This window comes from Cnephaeus nilssonii (assembly GCF_951640355.1).
Source record: "Cnephaeus nilssonii genome assembly, chromosome: 1".
Taxonomy (NCBI): Eukaryota; Metazoa; Chordata; class Mammalia; order Chiroptera; family Vespertilionidae; genus Cnephaeus; species Cnephaeus nilssonii.
In genome coordinates, this window is record NC_137072.1 from 35,811,967 (window position 1) to 35,826,776 (window position 14,810).

At 37.9% G+C, this 14,810-nt stretch overlaps 1 protein-coding gene across 2 annotated transcripts in view; it reads right to left on the bottom strand.

Annotated features, from left to right (window-relative positions):
• Positions 1 to 14,810, bottom strand: part of USP6NL (USP6 N-terminal like) — a 203,581-nt gene that overhangs the window by 14,373 nt on the left and 174,398 nt on the right. For both annotated transcript variants that reach the window (XM_079768777.1, XM_079768778.1), the window contains one exon: positions 13,596 to 13,748. In XM_079768777.1, the coding sequence (XP_079624903.1) occupies positions 13,596 to 13,748 (153 nt within the window). The remainder of the gene's footprint in view (positions 1 to 13,595; positions 13,749 to 14,810) is intronic.

A 14,810-nucleotide genomic window follows, 5' to 3' on the forward strand; every position in this document is an offset into this window, starting at 1 on the left:
AAAGAAAAAGAAACATAGAACTTGGCAACTATATGCAATAGCTAAATGGAGAGCCAGTGGTGAGGGCAGCAGGGAGAAGGAGATTTTGGATAACTAAGAGGATGAGTGAATATTGAGTACTGTACATTGATAGGAAATGCAGAGAAAAATGGGAAAAGTTGGAGGTGGGGTAGGAATTTAGACATTAAGTTTGAAGTATCTGAGGGGCAGGTGGGTGAAAGTGCCCATTTATGGGATCAGTTAATGAGCCTGGAGCTCAGAAGTTCTAGTACAAAGACCTGGGTGGAGGTTCCGAGCTGGAAGTCTTTGAAGTGACTGCATACTAGGGAAATGATGAAAGCACCTGGGACGGTGTGCAGAATGAGAAGAAGGCAAGAACACAGCCTCCTACAGGCCATTGAAAAGACCAGCCCAGGAAAAGGAAGCCGTGGAGGAAAAAGGAAATGAATGGTTGGAGAAGCAGAGGGGAGAAAGTGAAAAACAGCAGTTATCTGGAAGTGAGCCACAAAGAACTCCACTGTAACCCACACAAAGCCCTGCCGGGGCTACGCAAAAATGAACGTTTCCTTCCCATGTTCCAGTAAAAAAATCTGGACTGACACCACCAAAAACAAAAACAAAAACAAAAAACAAGAAGACAATGCAATGCTGAAGCTGGAAAAGTTTTTCTCTTGATAAAGAGAGAATAAAATTCCCAAATTACTCTAGAAAAACATGGACAGGTCCCAGAGCTAAAAGCAATAAAATGTTTTCTTTCTTAAAATGGTTCCTTCAGTTTCCTATTTCCTGATATCTAAAATAAAAGATAAACTTTAAAATGGCTCTCTCAATTATTCTCAGAAAAAGTCTCTCTCAATTGTTCTATATAGGTCATAAGCTATACATGGGGGCCAAATTGACAGCCATAGTAGATCTACAGAGGCTTTCTAATCAGAATGGCTTCCTTAAGTGACAAAAATCTTTGCCAATGGCTTTATTTGAATAGAAGATAGCTGACGAGAATAGAGGGATATTTCTGTCCAAATAATCACTAGCTAGTGGGGTATGCAAGAAACCATCTGAGTCATTTTAATACTTCACTTGTCAAAAGTACTTTTATTTAAATTGATGTTTTCATAGTTGATTCACATGAAGGGATGGAGAGCTAAAACATTATATCTACTTATACATGTTTATTACTAGAGGCCAAAAAGAGCATTATAGAATTAGTCAATAAAACAGGAAAATAAAAGAAAACAGAACAGAAATGGTTGAAGTCAGATTAGCAATATAAAGGAAAGGCTTGATACACTCATAATAAATGAAGACTAAAAACACAAATAGTGACATAAGGATAAAGTGTCAGCAAATTAGGAATAGAATGGAACATTTGTTGATAAAAGCCATCTACAAAAAAGCTACATTCATTTATGTAAATGTATGAAAAGGTCTAGAACCGTGGTTGGCAAACTGCGGCTCGCAAGCCACATGCGGCTCTTTGGCCCCTTGAGTGTGGCTCTTCCACAAAATACCACGGCCTGGGCGAGTCTATTTTGAAGAAGTGGCGTTAGAAGAAGTTTAAGTTTAAAAAATATGGCTCTCAAAAGAAATTTCAATCGTTGTACTGTTGATATTTGGCTCTGTTGACTAATGAGTTTGCCGACCTCTGGTCTAGAATATGCCCCAAACTGCTGGCCAGTAGTTTCCTTTGAAGGAAAGAACACAAGTATAATGAAGTAATGGAAAGCCTTCATACATCACTCAGCATACTTCAACGATTGTCTAGAGTTCATATGTGGGTATATTTGTGTATTATTTGTGCAATGAAACTGAGGAACGGGAATTTTTTTTTTTTTTTTTTTACCGCGACGCTTTCCAAGGCACGGGGATTTTTAGGATAAGCCAGAGATATCTTGCTGCACATGAAAGCAAAGAAGTATTCAAAGACTACTAGTGTTGGGTCAAAAGGACACAGAAATCAGTTTAAGGGAGATCCCAATGACCAAATGTAGAACAATTTGAGCAATAAAACAATAATAATTATATCTGATTGAAACATTTAGGATAAATCAAATTTCACTAATTCACAATGAGAAAGCAAATGAAAAGGTCATTTGTTGCCATGGAATATAATCTAGAACATCAACTCCTAATTTTGAAAATTGACAAAGAGAAAACAAGCATTTATTCTGCCTTTTTAGTAGGAAACACATCTATAATAAAGGCGTAATATGCAAATTGACTTAACTACCAAACAGCAGAACGACTGTCCGGATGACCTTTCAGACCACCACGCTATGACACGCACTGGCGCCAGGCTAGCCAAGGAGGGTGCGATGCGATTGGTGGTGGTGGTGGTGGGGGGGCGCCATCATCCCATGATTGCCCCGCAAAGGGAGGCCCAGGCCACCAACCAGCAGGGCGATCAATCAGGGGGCTCTGCGATCACCTCAAAGAGGGAGGCCCAGGCTACTCTCTGCGCAATCGAGTGGGGGGATCTGCAGAACCGGGGAACCAGGGAACCAGGGGTGTGTGGTGGCGGACGTGGGCAGCGCCAGGCCAAGGTGGGTGCAGGTGGGGGGCGGGGCCGTGAGGCACCCGGGGCTGCAAAGGCCTACCCTTGCATGAATTTTGTCCATCGGGCCTTTAGTTTTAAAATGACCAGAGACCCCCAGTTGATGGAGAGAAAGCTCTTTGTTACAGAAGACAATCTTCTGATAAATGTAAAATAAATAATCAAATTGGAAAATTACTATTTTACAGCCTCTAACAAAATATTTTTAGACAAGAATCACCAATGAAAAGTAAAAACATCAAAGGAAAGATTAAAAGAAAACTGGATACTGTACAGTGTCAAAACATTATGAATAGATTACTTGCTAAAAGTTTTGTAATTTAAAAAAATCTTATTTGTAAAATAAGAGCTTTGGTTATCACCACCTTTTACCCAGGGTTCAAACTGAATGTCACTATTATTTATAAAACTAGTCTTTATGTGCCTCCTTTTTAACCTGAGTCTAATTAAACCTCTACATTTAACTTCTTATAGAAATACAGAGGCTAGAAGAATGAGTTAAATGACCATAGGAAAGAAAAATTGGAAATTCCACAAGATAATAGGACTGATTTCTTCAACAAGGTGTCGTTGAAAAAAGAGAAAAATAAAGGTAGGAGTGGGAAGTGAGAAAGAAGAAGAGGAAGAGACTGTTGCATATGAAGAGACTCAAGAAGCAGATCAAACAAAAATAAAGTGAGGTCCTTGGTTAAATCCTGGTGGAGAAAAATAACTAAGATAGTTTTGGGTACTACTGAAAAAAATTCTAATATGCAACTGGTTTATAGATCATATTTGAGATCTATGTTGTCTTTATTTTCACTTTAAAATTGTTCAATAAGCTGGATGATGAATAAATGGAGAAAGGGATTCTTTAACATTTTTTCTACTTTTGTATATGTTTGAAAAGTTTTTTGCAAAATCTTATACAAATACATTCAGAAACTAGAAGTGAACAACTTTCTAAGAAAATATAGAAGTCTCTCCTATCCATGGGGAATACGTTCCAAGACCTCCAAGTGAATGCCTGAAACTGCAGATAGTACTGAACCCTACATACACAATGTTTTTTCCTATATATATATATATATATATATATATATATATATATATATATATATATAGCTATGATAAAGTTTAATTTACAAATTAGGCACATTCTATGAAGCCAGAGTTATCCTGACAACAAATCCAAACAAAGATACAAGAAAACTACACAACAATATCCCTTAAGAACTCTGATACAAAACTCCACCACAAAATACTAGCAAACTGAGTTGAGCAACATAGTAGAAGGATTATATACCATGACCAAGTGGAATGCATTCCTGGAATGCAAGAATAGTTCATTATATAAAAACTGATCAATCAAAAATACCACATTAAAAAAATGAAGGGGGGAGGGCGGGAAGATGATTATCTCAATTGATGCAGAAAAAGTGTTCGACAAAATTTAAAACTAATGATAAAAAAACACTCAACAAATTAGGAATAGAAAGAAACTACCTCAATATAATTAAAAACCCACAACATATTCACTGGTAAAAGACTGAAAGCTTTTCCTCTAAGATCAGTAAAAAGAAAGGGATGCCTATGCTCACCACTTCTAATCAACATAGTACCAGAAATTCTAGCCAGAGCATGTAGGCAAGAAAAGGGGGGAGGGAAGGGGAGAAGGCATTCAAATTGGAAAAAAAGAAGTAAAATTATTTCTGTTCATGGATGTTAGCATCTTAAGTATAGACAACCCTAAAGATTCCATACACATTAATAAATGAGTTCAGCAAAGTGGCAGGATACAAAGTAAACACACAAAAATCAGTTGTATTTCTATACACTAATAATAAGCTATCTGAAAGAAAAATTACAAAACAATTCCATTCACAATAGCATCAAAATAATAAAATACTTAGGAATTAACTCAACCAAAGAGGTGAAAGACTTGTTCAATGAAAACTATAGACCACTGCTAAAAGAGACTAGCTAAGACATAAATAAATGAAAATACATCCCACGTTCATGGATTAGAAGACTAATATTGTTTAGATGTCAATACTATACAAAGTAATCTAAAAATTTAATGCAATATCTATCAATACATTAGTGACATTTTATGCAGAACTAGAAAAACCATCCTAAAATTTATATGGACTCTCAAGAGACCCCAAATGATTAAAATAATCTTGAAAAGCTGGAGGACTCACATTTTCTGATTTCAACACTTATTACAAAGCTATACTAATCAAAACAGTGTGGTACTAGCATAAAGACATCCACTTTAAGATCAATGGAATGGAGTACTCAGAAGTATATCTTCACCTATATGGTCAAATGATTTTTGACAAGGATGCCAAGACCATTCAATGGGAAAGGGACAGTCTTTTCAACAAATGGTGCTGGGGAAGATTGGTTATGTACGTGCATAAGAATGAAGTTGGATCCTTACCTAACACTATGAAAAAAATTAATTCAAAGTAGATGAAAGACCTAAGTATAACCTCCTAAAATTATAAAACCCTTAGAAGAAAACAGAGAGCAAGAGCTTTACATCATTGGATTTGGCAATGATTTCTTGAGTACCACACCAAAGGCACAGACAATAAAAGAAAAAACAAATTGGACTTCATAAACATTAAAAATTTTGTGCATCCAAAAACAATATCAACAGAGTAAAAAATCAACCCATAGAATGAGAGAAAATATTTGCAAATCACATATTTGATAAGGGAATTAATATCCAGAATAGAGAGAGAACTCCTAAAACTCAACAACAATAGAACAAATAACCTAATTCAAAAGTGGGCAAAGACTTGAATAAATATTTCTCCAAAAGAAAAAAAAAGTATAGATGACCAATAAGCACATGAAAAGATGGCCAACTCACTGATCATTAGGAAAATGTAAATCAAAACTATAATAAGATACCACCTAATACCAATCAAGATGGTTACTAAAAAAGAAAAAAATAGAAATGTTGGTAAGAATGTGTAGAAATTGGAACCCTTGTGCATTGCTGGTAGAAATGTAAAAGGGTATATAGCTGCTGTGGAAATCAGTGTGGTAATTCTTCAAAAAATTAGAAACAGAATTGTAATATGACCCAGCAATTCCGTTTCTGGATATATACCCAAAAGAATTAAAAACAAGGCTTGAATAGATATCTGTACACCCATGTTCATTGCAGCATTTTTAACAATAGATAAAACATAAAAGCAACTCAAGTGTCCATCTTGAATGGATAAGCAAAATGCAGTTTATGCATATAGTGGAAAACTATTTAACCTTAAAAAGGAGAAAAATTCTGACACAGGCTATAACATGGATGAACAGTGAGGACATTATGCTCAATGAAATTAGCCAATCTTCAAAAGACAAATACTGTATTATTCCACTTACATAAGCTACTTAGAATAGTCAAAATCACAGACAGAAAGTAGAATGGTGGTTTCCAGGGGATGGGAGGAGAGGGGGGAATAAAAAGGTCTTGATTAATGGGTATAGTTTCAGATTTACAAGAAAAAAGAGTTAAATAGATAGATAGTGGTGATGATTGTACAACATTATGAATGTGTTTCATACCACCTAACTGTAACTTAAAAATGGTTAAGATGGTAAATTTTGTTATGTGTAATTACCACAATAAAAAAACACACAGATAAAATGGAAAGTTCACCTTATAACAGCAATAAGAAAGATAAATTACCTACAAAGAGTGAGGGTTTGGGTGGGTAGATAAGAAATGTGTAACAGTCATATGGAAAAAACAAACTTGACTGAGATTAAAGTAAACTGAACAGCTTAAAAGCTTGTATTTTAAAAAATACTGTCTTTTAAATATAAATTTTCTCTCAATAATCTTTAAATTCAATGCAATCTTAATTAAAATACCAGTGGTTCTTTTTTTGTAACTTAACAAAATAATACAAAGCAATGAGGAAAAATTAGCCCCAATAGATATTAAAATTGTTTGTAATTAGAAAAGTTGATATCGATGGAACAGAATAAAATGCTAAGATAGACATTTTTGGTACTTTATCACATGACAATGATGGCCTCTCAAATTGCAAGAGGCTGTTAAGCTACATGGCTAGTTATGTACAAATACAAGCAAAGCCGAACCTTTAGACTCTCACATCCTACAGCGTCGAGGCGGAAGGTGCCCGCCGGGCTCACTGGGAGCCAGTCATGGATGTTCATCCATCCCGCGACGCCAGCAGAAGCACATTCGTCTTCCAGAACATCGTGCCTTATAAATGCGTTAGAATCTGAACTTTTAAAGACAGACTTAATAATGGGGAATATTTTCTAGATATCACTTTTATTTGGTTGAACTGAAAAGGTTTTTGTAAATTTTTTGGCCAAAATTTTTTAAAACATAGTTACTTAGGACTAGGGGTATCTTCTTACAAAATAAATAAACAGTTTTTAAATTTGTTTTTTTAAAAAAGGAATCAAGCATAAAAAAATAAAAACATAAACACTATAAGATACAATAAGGGTAAGTAAAAAAAGTTTTCATTCACCATGTAGAAACTCCTTTACATACTAGTAAGACACAAAAGTGAGATGCCATAAAGAAAAACACTGGTTAAAAATTTTTAAATTCTATATGAAAAGCATCTGCAATGTATATATTAAACTAGCCAATCTCCTTTAACTTATCAACAACTTGTATAAAAAGGCCAATAGAAGAATGGGCAGAAGATGAACAGGGAAGTTTACAGAAAAGAAATAAAATGCCCAATTAATACATACTAGTAAGAAAGATACTTGATAAAAATGAAAGAAATGCAAATCAAAACAACAATGCAATACTTTGTCCAACCAGCAAAAAAGTTAAAACTTTAATAGTGCTACCATGTGTTTGTGTGGGTCTAAACAGGCCCCATCACACATTACTGCTGAGAGTTCATACTAATGCAGTACACAAGGAGCCAAACAGAAATAACATGCTCACATAGGTTTTTAAAACTATACATGTGGCACAAGAACAGACATATAGACCAATGGAACAGAACAGAGAACCCAGAAATTGACCCAAGCCATTATGCTCAATTAATATTTGACAAAGGAGGCAAGAGCATACAATGGAGTCAAGACAGTCTCTTCAATAAATGGTGCTGGGAAAATTGGACAGATACCTGCAAAAAATTGAAACTAGATCACCAAATTACACCATACACAAAAATAAACTCAAAATGGAAAAAGAAGGACTTAAATATAAGATGGAAAAACCATAAAAATATTAGAAGAATCCATAGGCAGCAAAATATCAGACATATGTCGTAGCAATATCTTTACCAATTCAGCTCCTAGGGCTGTGGTCGGCAAACTGCGGCTCGCGAGCCACATGCAGCTCTTTGGCCCCTTGAGTGTGGCTCTTCCACAAAATACCACGGCCTGGGAGAGTCTATTTTGAAGAAGTAGCGTTAGAAGAAGTTGAAGTTTAAAAAATTTGGCTCTCAAAAGAAATTTCAATCGTTGTACTGTTGATATTTGGCTCTGTTGGCTAATGAGTTTGCCGACCACTGTCCTAGGGCAATGGAAACTAAGGAGAAAATAAGCAAATGGGACTACATCAAAATAAAAAGCTTCTGCACAGCAAAAGAAACCATCAACAAAACAACAAGAAAGCCCACTGCACGGGCCAATGTTATATCCTAATCTCCAAAATTTATAGGGAACTCATACATCTTAACAAAAGGAAGTTAAACAATCCAATAAAAAATGAGCAACGGACTTAAATAGACACTTCGAAAGTGGACATACAGAAGGCTAAGAGACATATGAAAACATGCTCAAAGTCACTAATCATCTGAGCGATACAAATCAAAACGACAATGTGATACCATCTCACACCTGTCAGAATGGCTATCATCAACAAATCGACAAAGGACAAGTGCTGGCGAGGATGTGGAGAAAAAGGAACCCTTGTGCACTGCTAGTGGGAATGCAGATTGGTGCAGCCACTGTGGAAAACAATATGGAGTTTCCTCAAAAAATTAAGAATGGAACTCCCATTTGATCCAGTGATCCAACTTCTAGGAATATATCCCAAGAAATCAGAAACACCAACCAGAAAGGATATATGCACCCCTATGTTCATGGCAGCACAATTTACAATAGCTAAGATTTGGAAACAGCCTAAGTGCCCACCAGCAGATGAGTGGATTAAAAAACTGTGGTACATCTACACAATGGAATACTATGCTGCGGTAAAAAAGAAGGAACTCTCCTACCATCTGCAACAGCATGGATGGATCTGGAGAGCATTATGCTAAGCGAAATAAACCAGTGGGAGAAATATAAATATCACATGATCTCACTCATTTGTGGAATATAATGAACAACATAAACTGATGAACAAAAACAGATCCAGAGTCAAAGAAGTATTGATCAGACCATCAAACCTCAGAGAGAAGGTAGGGGAGGGTGGGGGTAAGGGGAGAGATCAATTAGAGGACTTGTATGCATGCATATAAGCATAACCAATGGACACAGACACCAGGGGGGTGAGGGCATGAGAGGGGGGTTGGGGGGGGGGTAGGCGGTAGTTAAGGGCACATACCTTAATCAATAAAGAAAAAAAAAGTAAAAAAAAAAAAAAGATCATAATAAAATAACTCTAGGTAACATTGTACCATAATATAAAGCTATAGTCAATATTGAACTCTTCTTCCAATTAGAAATTACTCACATTTATTTTTGCCATATGATTCCTTTAGCTAAAAATTTTCTGAAATTTGCATTCTTGGTTATTTATAAAGTGCTCAATTATTTTCTAAAATAAAATCATATATGTTTTTTTGGTTAAGAGAATTACAGAATCACAAAAGTAAAAAAAATCTCTAAAATAAACAAAAGAAAATTAAATGATTTACTGTCACACCACTGTGAAGCTAGTAAACTCCATAATCTGAGATTTTTGTTGCAGAATTTGAGGCTATTTCTACTACATTATCTACTGCTGCTTCCATCATTGGTATTGTAGTCAGAAATTTCAAGGGATGTTTAGAAGGAAGTAATTACAGAATACAAATCAGTCAGAATAAGAGTAAGCAATGAAATCTTACCTTATGCAACATTTCATTTTAACCATTTTCAAGTAAGTATAATGACACTAAGAAGTGTGACGCCTTTATATGACAACATCGAAAAGAATGTGGTCCGATACCCACCAAGTTACTGATGATGAAAAGTTGCATTGGCGATTGGAGAACAACTGTGATGTTTTACCCTGCATATTTGGCATGGCTTGAATTTTTTTTTTTTTATAACAACTGTGTCTTACTTTTGTAATTATGTCAACTTTAAAACTCACAGACTTCTGATTTTTGCTGTTTTTAAACTGTTTTAATTGTTTTTGTTAATTTCCAAAACCAGGCTTTTTATTTTTACACAATAAAAAAATAACAATTAACACACACACACACACAAAATATATAGATCCAAAGACAGAGAAGCGTTGAACAGACCGTCAAACTTCAGAGGGAAGGCAGGGGAGAGAGAGGGGTAAGAGATCAACCAAAGGACTTGTATGAATGCATATAAGCATAACCAATGGACACAGACACTACGGGGGTGAGGGCATGTGCTGGGGGGTGGGGGTGGCTGGGGAGAGGTCAATGGGGAAAAAGGAGACATATGTAATATTATATGTAATACTTTAAACAGTAAAAGATTAGAAAAAAAAGCCTATACATGTGATACTAAAATTTCTTGTTATAATGTTCATCTAATTATTTTAATGTTCCATTTTCAGCTTACAAAAATGTAAAGAGGATAACAATAGGCAGGCTTCAGGGCAAAAGTCCAAAAGGAAATGTTATAGTATAGGTGAAAGGCAGATTGTTGTAGTAGAAAGTGCACAGCCACCTGACCATGTTCAACCTTAACTGCCAGCATGATCAGAGCAAAACAGAGCCAATGTTTCTGGTCTTATTTATCTACTAGAGGCCCAGTGCATGAATTCGTGCATAGGTGGGGTCCCTTGGCCTGGCCAGTGATCGAGGCCTATCACGGGGCTGGCCAGCCGGTGGGAAGGACCACGGAAGGTTGGCCAGCTGCCCTCCCATCGGGGCCTAAGGTGGGGGGCCGGCAGGCTAGTGGGAGGGGCCACAGCAGTTGGCCACCGGCCCCCTCCCAATCGGGGGGGGCAGTCAGGGGCGGAGGCAGCTGGGGGAAGGGACCGGGGGTAGTTGGAGGGGGTCAATTGGGGCCCGGATCAGGATGGTTGGCCACCGCAGTGCCCGTCACAGCGACCGTCATTCCGGTTGTTCTGACATTTGCGTCACTGGGCTTTTATATATATAGACTAGAGGCCCAGTGCACGAAATTCATGCACTTGGGGAGGTGGGGGATGTCCCTCAGCCTGGATTGCAAGAGGTTGTAGGCCAGACTGAGGGACCCCACAAGTGCATGATCGGGGCCAGGGAGGGATGTGGGAGGGCTCCAGGGTGTGTCCGGCCCATCTCGCTCAGTCTGATCGGTTGGGACCCCAACAGCAAGCTAACCTACTGGTCGGAGCATCTGCCCCCTGGTGGTAAGTGCACGTTATAGCGACTGGTAGACCAGTTGACTGTCTGCCCCCTGGTGGTCAGTGCATGTCATAGCGAGTGGTTGAGCAGCCTTAGCATATCATTAGCATATTACACTTTGATTGGTTGTTCGGTTGTTCTGCCATTCGGTCTATTTGCATATTACCCTTTCATTATATAGGATCTCTCTCCCTTATCCCCCTGTCCCACTCTCCATCCCCATTCTACCATTTCCTAGTAAGGAGATCTTAGAAAGGACTGCAAGATTCCTCATGTGTGAAATGAGGACAAATACTTCCTTTTAAGTTATGTTTAGGGAATAATTGAGATAGTGCATGTGGTAGGTGGAACAGAGTAAGTATTCAATAAAGATTAGCTGCTAGTTAAATGCTGAATTACATAGGTTTTGATATTTTATTCCCATGTTTAGACAGTTTTACTCTATGCATCTTTCTCTATATTACTTTTAGTAAAACTTGTCTTAAACTCTTTTTAAAAAGTAGGCAAGATACTTAAAAATAAATGTTAAAGTAGCAAGGATGTAGTTAGTAATTGTGTTCCAAATGCAGTCTTGCTACAAGGAAGAATTAGTAGAAATTGGACATTATCATATTGAACAAGAGAGAATTGACCTCACTTAGAAAAGGTGATGGTTTCTGTTCCCACACTCAATTATTGCTGTAATGTTTTGTTTTCCACTGAACCCTGATGACCCAGACAAACTTCAGAGAAACACTAATGATTAGACCCCTTTAATAACTAAAAGCACAGCATCTTGGTTTTCACCAAAGGAGAAAAGATATGCTTGTTCATTAATATATTTCTGCTTTTTCTGTACACACACATCCAAGGAGACATCAAAGTATGGGTCACATTGACTGGAAACACTAAATCCAACTGCACCTGAGGTCTTACATAACTGACCACATTTACTTTTCATCTATCACCATGGTCTTCCACTTCCCAACTCCCTTCCCACACCCATCCATGCAACAAAGGTAAGAAAAGGAAAGGGCAGAATAACTTATTGTCAAGTAATATCTAGTCAAAACTCTTAAAAGTTATTCCTACTGTGATAGTTCTACATTTCCTTTTTTCTTCCCTCTCATCCTCCACTGCTCTTGGGATCCAAGGTCCTTCCCCCTGTGTCCTATATTTATCTAGCTCTATTATTACCACTTCACAATCTATTTATCTTTGTGTAAATCCCATCTCTCCCTGTGTGCACCCTGAAAGCAAGAAGCATGTCTTTCTTTTCAGTTGTTCATCCCTCATAGCCCCTAGCAGAAAACCCAATAGGAGGTACTAGAAGATGTCTTGAAATCTATAATAATAAAAATGTAACATGCTAATTAGACCAGACGACTTTCTGGACAAAGCTGCGGCAGCAGAGGCCAAGGCAGAGGCAGCTGCCACAGCGGTGGGGGTGGAGCCCCTTGCACGAATTTCATGCATCAGGCCTCTAGTCTATTTATATAAAAGGCTAAGTGACCACTGCATCCAAAACAATCAAATGGACGACCGAACAGGCTGTGTGGGGCGACCAGGCTGGCAAGGGGGTTAGTGAGGGGTAACCAAACGACTGAGCAGCAGGCTGCGTGGGACTACCAGGCCCACGAGGGGGGGGGGCAGTTGGGGGAGACCAGACTGGCAGGGGGGGCAGTGAGGGGCAACCAGGCTGGTGGGGGGGGGGCAGTGAGGGGCAACCAGGCTGGTGGGGGGGCAGCTGGGGGCAACCAGGCTGGCGGGGGGGGGGACAGTTGGGGGCGACCATGCTGACAACAGGCAGTGCAGTAAGGGGCGACCAGGCTGGCAGGGGTGCAGTTATGGGCGACCAGGTCGGTTGGGGGGGGACAGTTGGGGGTGATTACACCAACAGGGGGGCAGTTGGGGGTGACCAGGCAGGTGAGCAGTTAGGAGCCAGTGGTCCCGGATTGGGGAGGGTGCAGGCTGGGCTGGGGAGACCCCCTGTGCACGAATTTTGTGCACCGGGCCTCTAGTAAGTAAATAAAATAAATCATCTTACAGTGTAATACACTGCAAAGAGCCCTGGATTAATAGTAAGAAAACTTGGACTGTATTGTCAATAATGCTCTATGCTGGTCCTGTAGCTTCATATTTAAGCATTTTAATATCAGTTTCCTCTTCTATAAAATGGGACCCTTACTTGCTCTGTTATTGTATATGGTTTCATAAATTGAAATGATGAAAGTAAAAAGAGCTTATTGTTATGTTAAAGCTATATCGTTATTTCTGTTGAACATTATGACTTGTCAACCAAACTTGCTAAATTTAAGTAGGGATAGTACAGTTATTCTATTAGGAAAGGCAGATTTAATTAATACATTTACTTGCTTATTCTTAAAATAGGATAAAGTCATCAACAGCTGGTAAAACACTGATTTACATTATGTCATCACAAGCATGTATAATATTTATGTTTGAAACAGAAATGGCCCGTGTTAATTGTGCCATATTTTCCAATTATAATTATGATTTAGATAAAGTGTTTGGATATTTCTTACCAGGTTCTGGAAGGTCTAATTTTGCCCGCTTTAGTTCTGCCATAGAAATCTGAAGTTGCTCTATTACAAAGTCATCTTCAAAGAAAAAATCCTTTGCCAAGGTCTCCTGAAGAAATTCTACAAGTTCTTCCATAGACAATTTCATTAAATGTTCTAAGAAAGGACAAAATAAAATGCTATGTCAACAGCTAGTTTAGGTTGAGAAGATAATGTATTCTATTCTGGTGTAGCATTTTTTTAAAGGGGCACAAGAAACAAATTAAATATGGTATTGCGAATATCATTGAAATTCAGTATGACAAAACAGTCACAGAGAAAAGCAGGAACTCTTAGTGTGGGGGATGAGGAACTGAATACTACTAAATACCTTCTCATTGGTTTAATAATAACCATACCTAGGCATTCATATTAATCCAGAGCAACAGCTTCTTAGACACAACAGACATAGACCACCTAAGATGACATGAGATCTTTCTGTTTTATTGACATGGAGCTCGAAATTCACTTTTAGGTCTATATTTTTACTGTTTCAGAATTTCAAAAAATTTTGGATTACTAATTTTACTTATATTTCTACTTATGAAATTAATTTTATAGGAAAAAACTCAAATTATAGCTATAAAACAAAGTAAAAATGAGCTAAGATCCCATAGCAACTGCCCTATAAGATGTATATACATGTGTATCAATTTAAAAAGTAAATAATGCCACCTTGTTTCCCCCCAAATCAATAACCTGTATCACGGATATCCCTTATTTCAACAAGTATAATTGTACACCATCATTTTTAGTAACTGTGTGCATGTACTATAATTTTTAATATTGGGCACCTAGGTAGTTAGTTTCTTCCTCTCTCTCTCTCTCTCTCTCTCTCTCCCTTCTCCTTCTTCCTTTCCTTTCCCCTTCCTCCCTCCTTCCCTTTCCTCCCTCCCTCCCTCTCTCTCTCTCTCCCTCCCTCCCTCCCTCCCTCCCTCCCTCCCTCCCTCCCTCCCTCCCTCCCTCCCTCCTTCTCTTTTTTTCTCTTTTTTTCTCTCTTTTTACTGTTAAACCCACCGTGTGGTGACCCTCCAGAAACAATGTCTCAATAGTGTTAAGGTAATTGGGAAATTACCTAGAGAAAATCTTGGGAGCTTCAACTAACTATTGGTTAAGGGCCAAGACACAGTTTTTGAAGCTTTATATGGCAGTGAATGAACTTCCTGTAAGTCTTTGAGC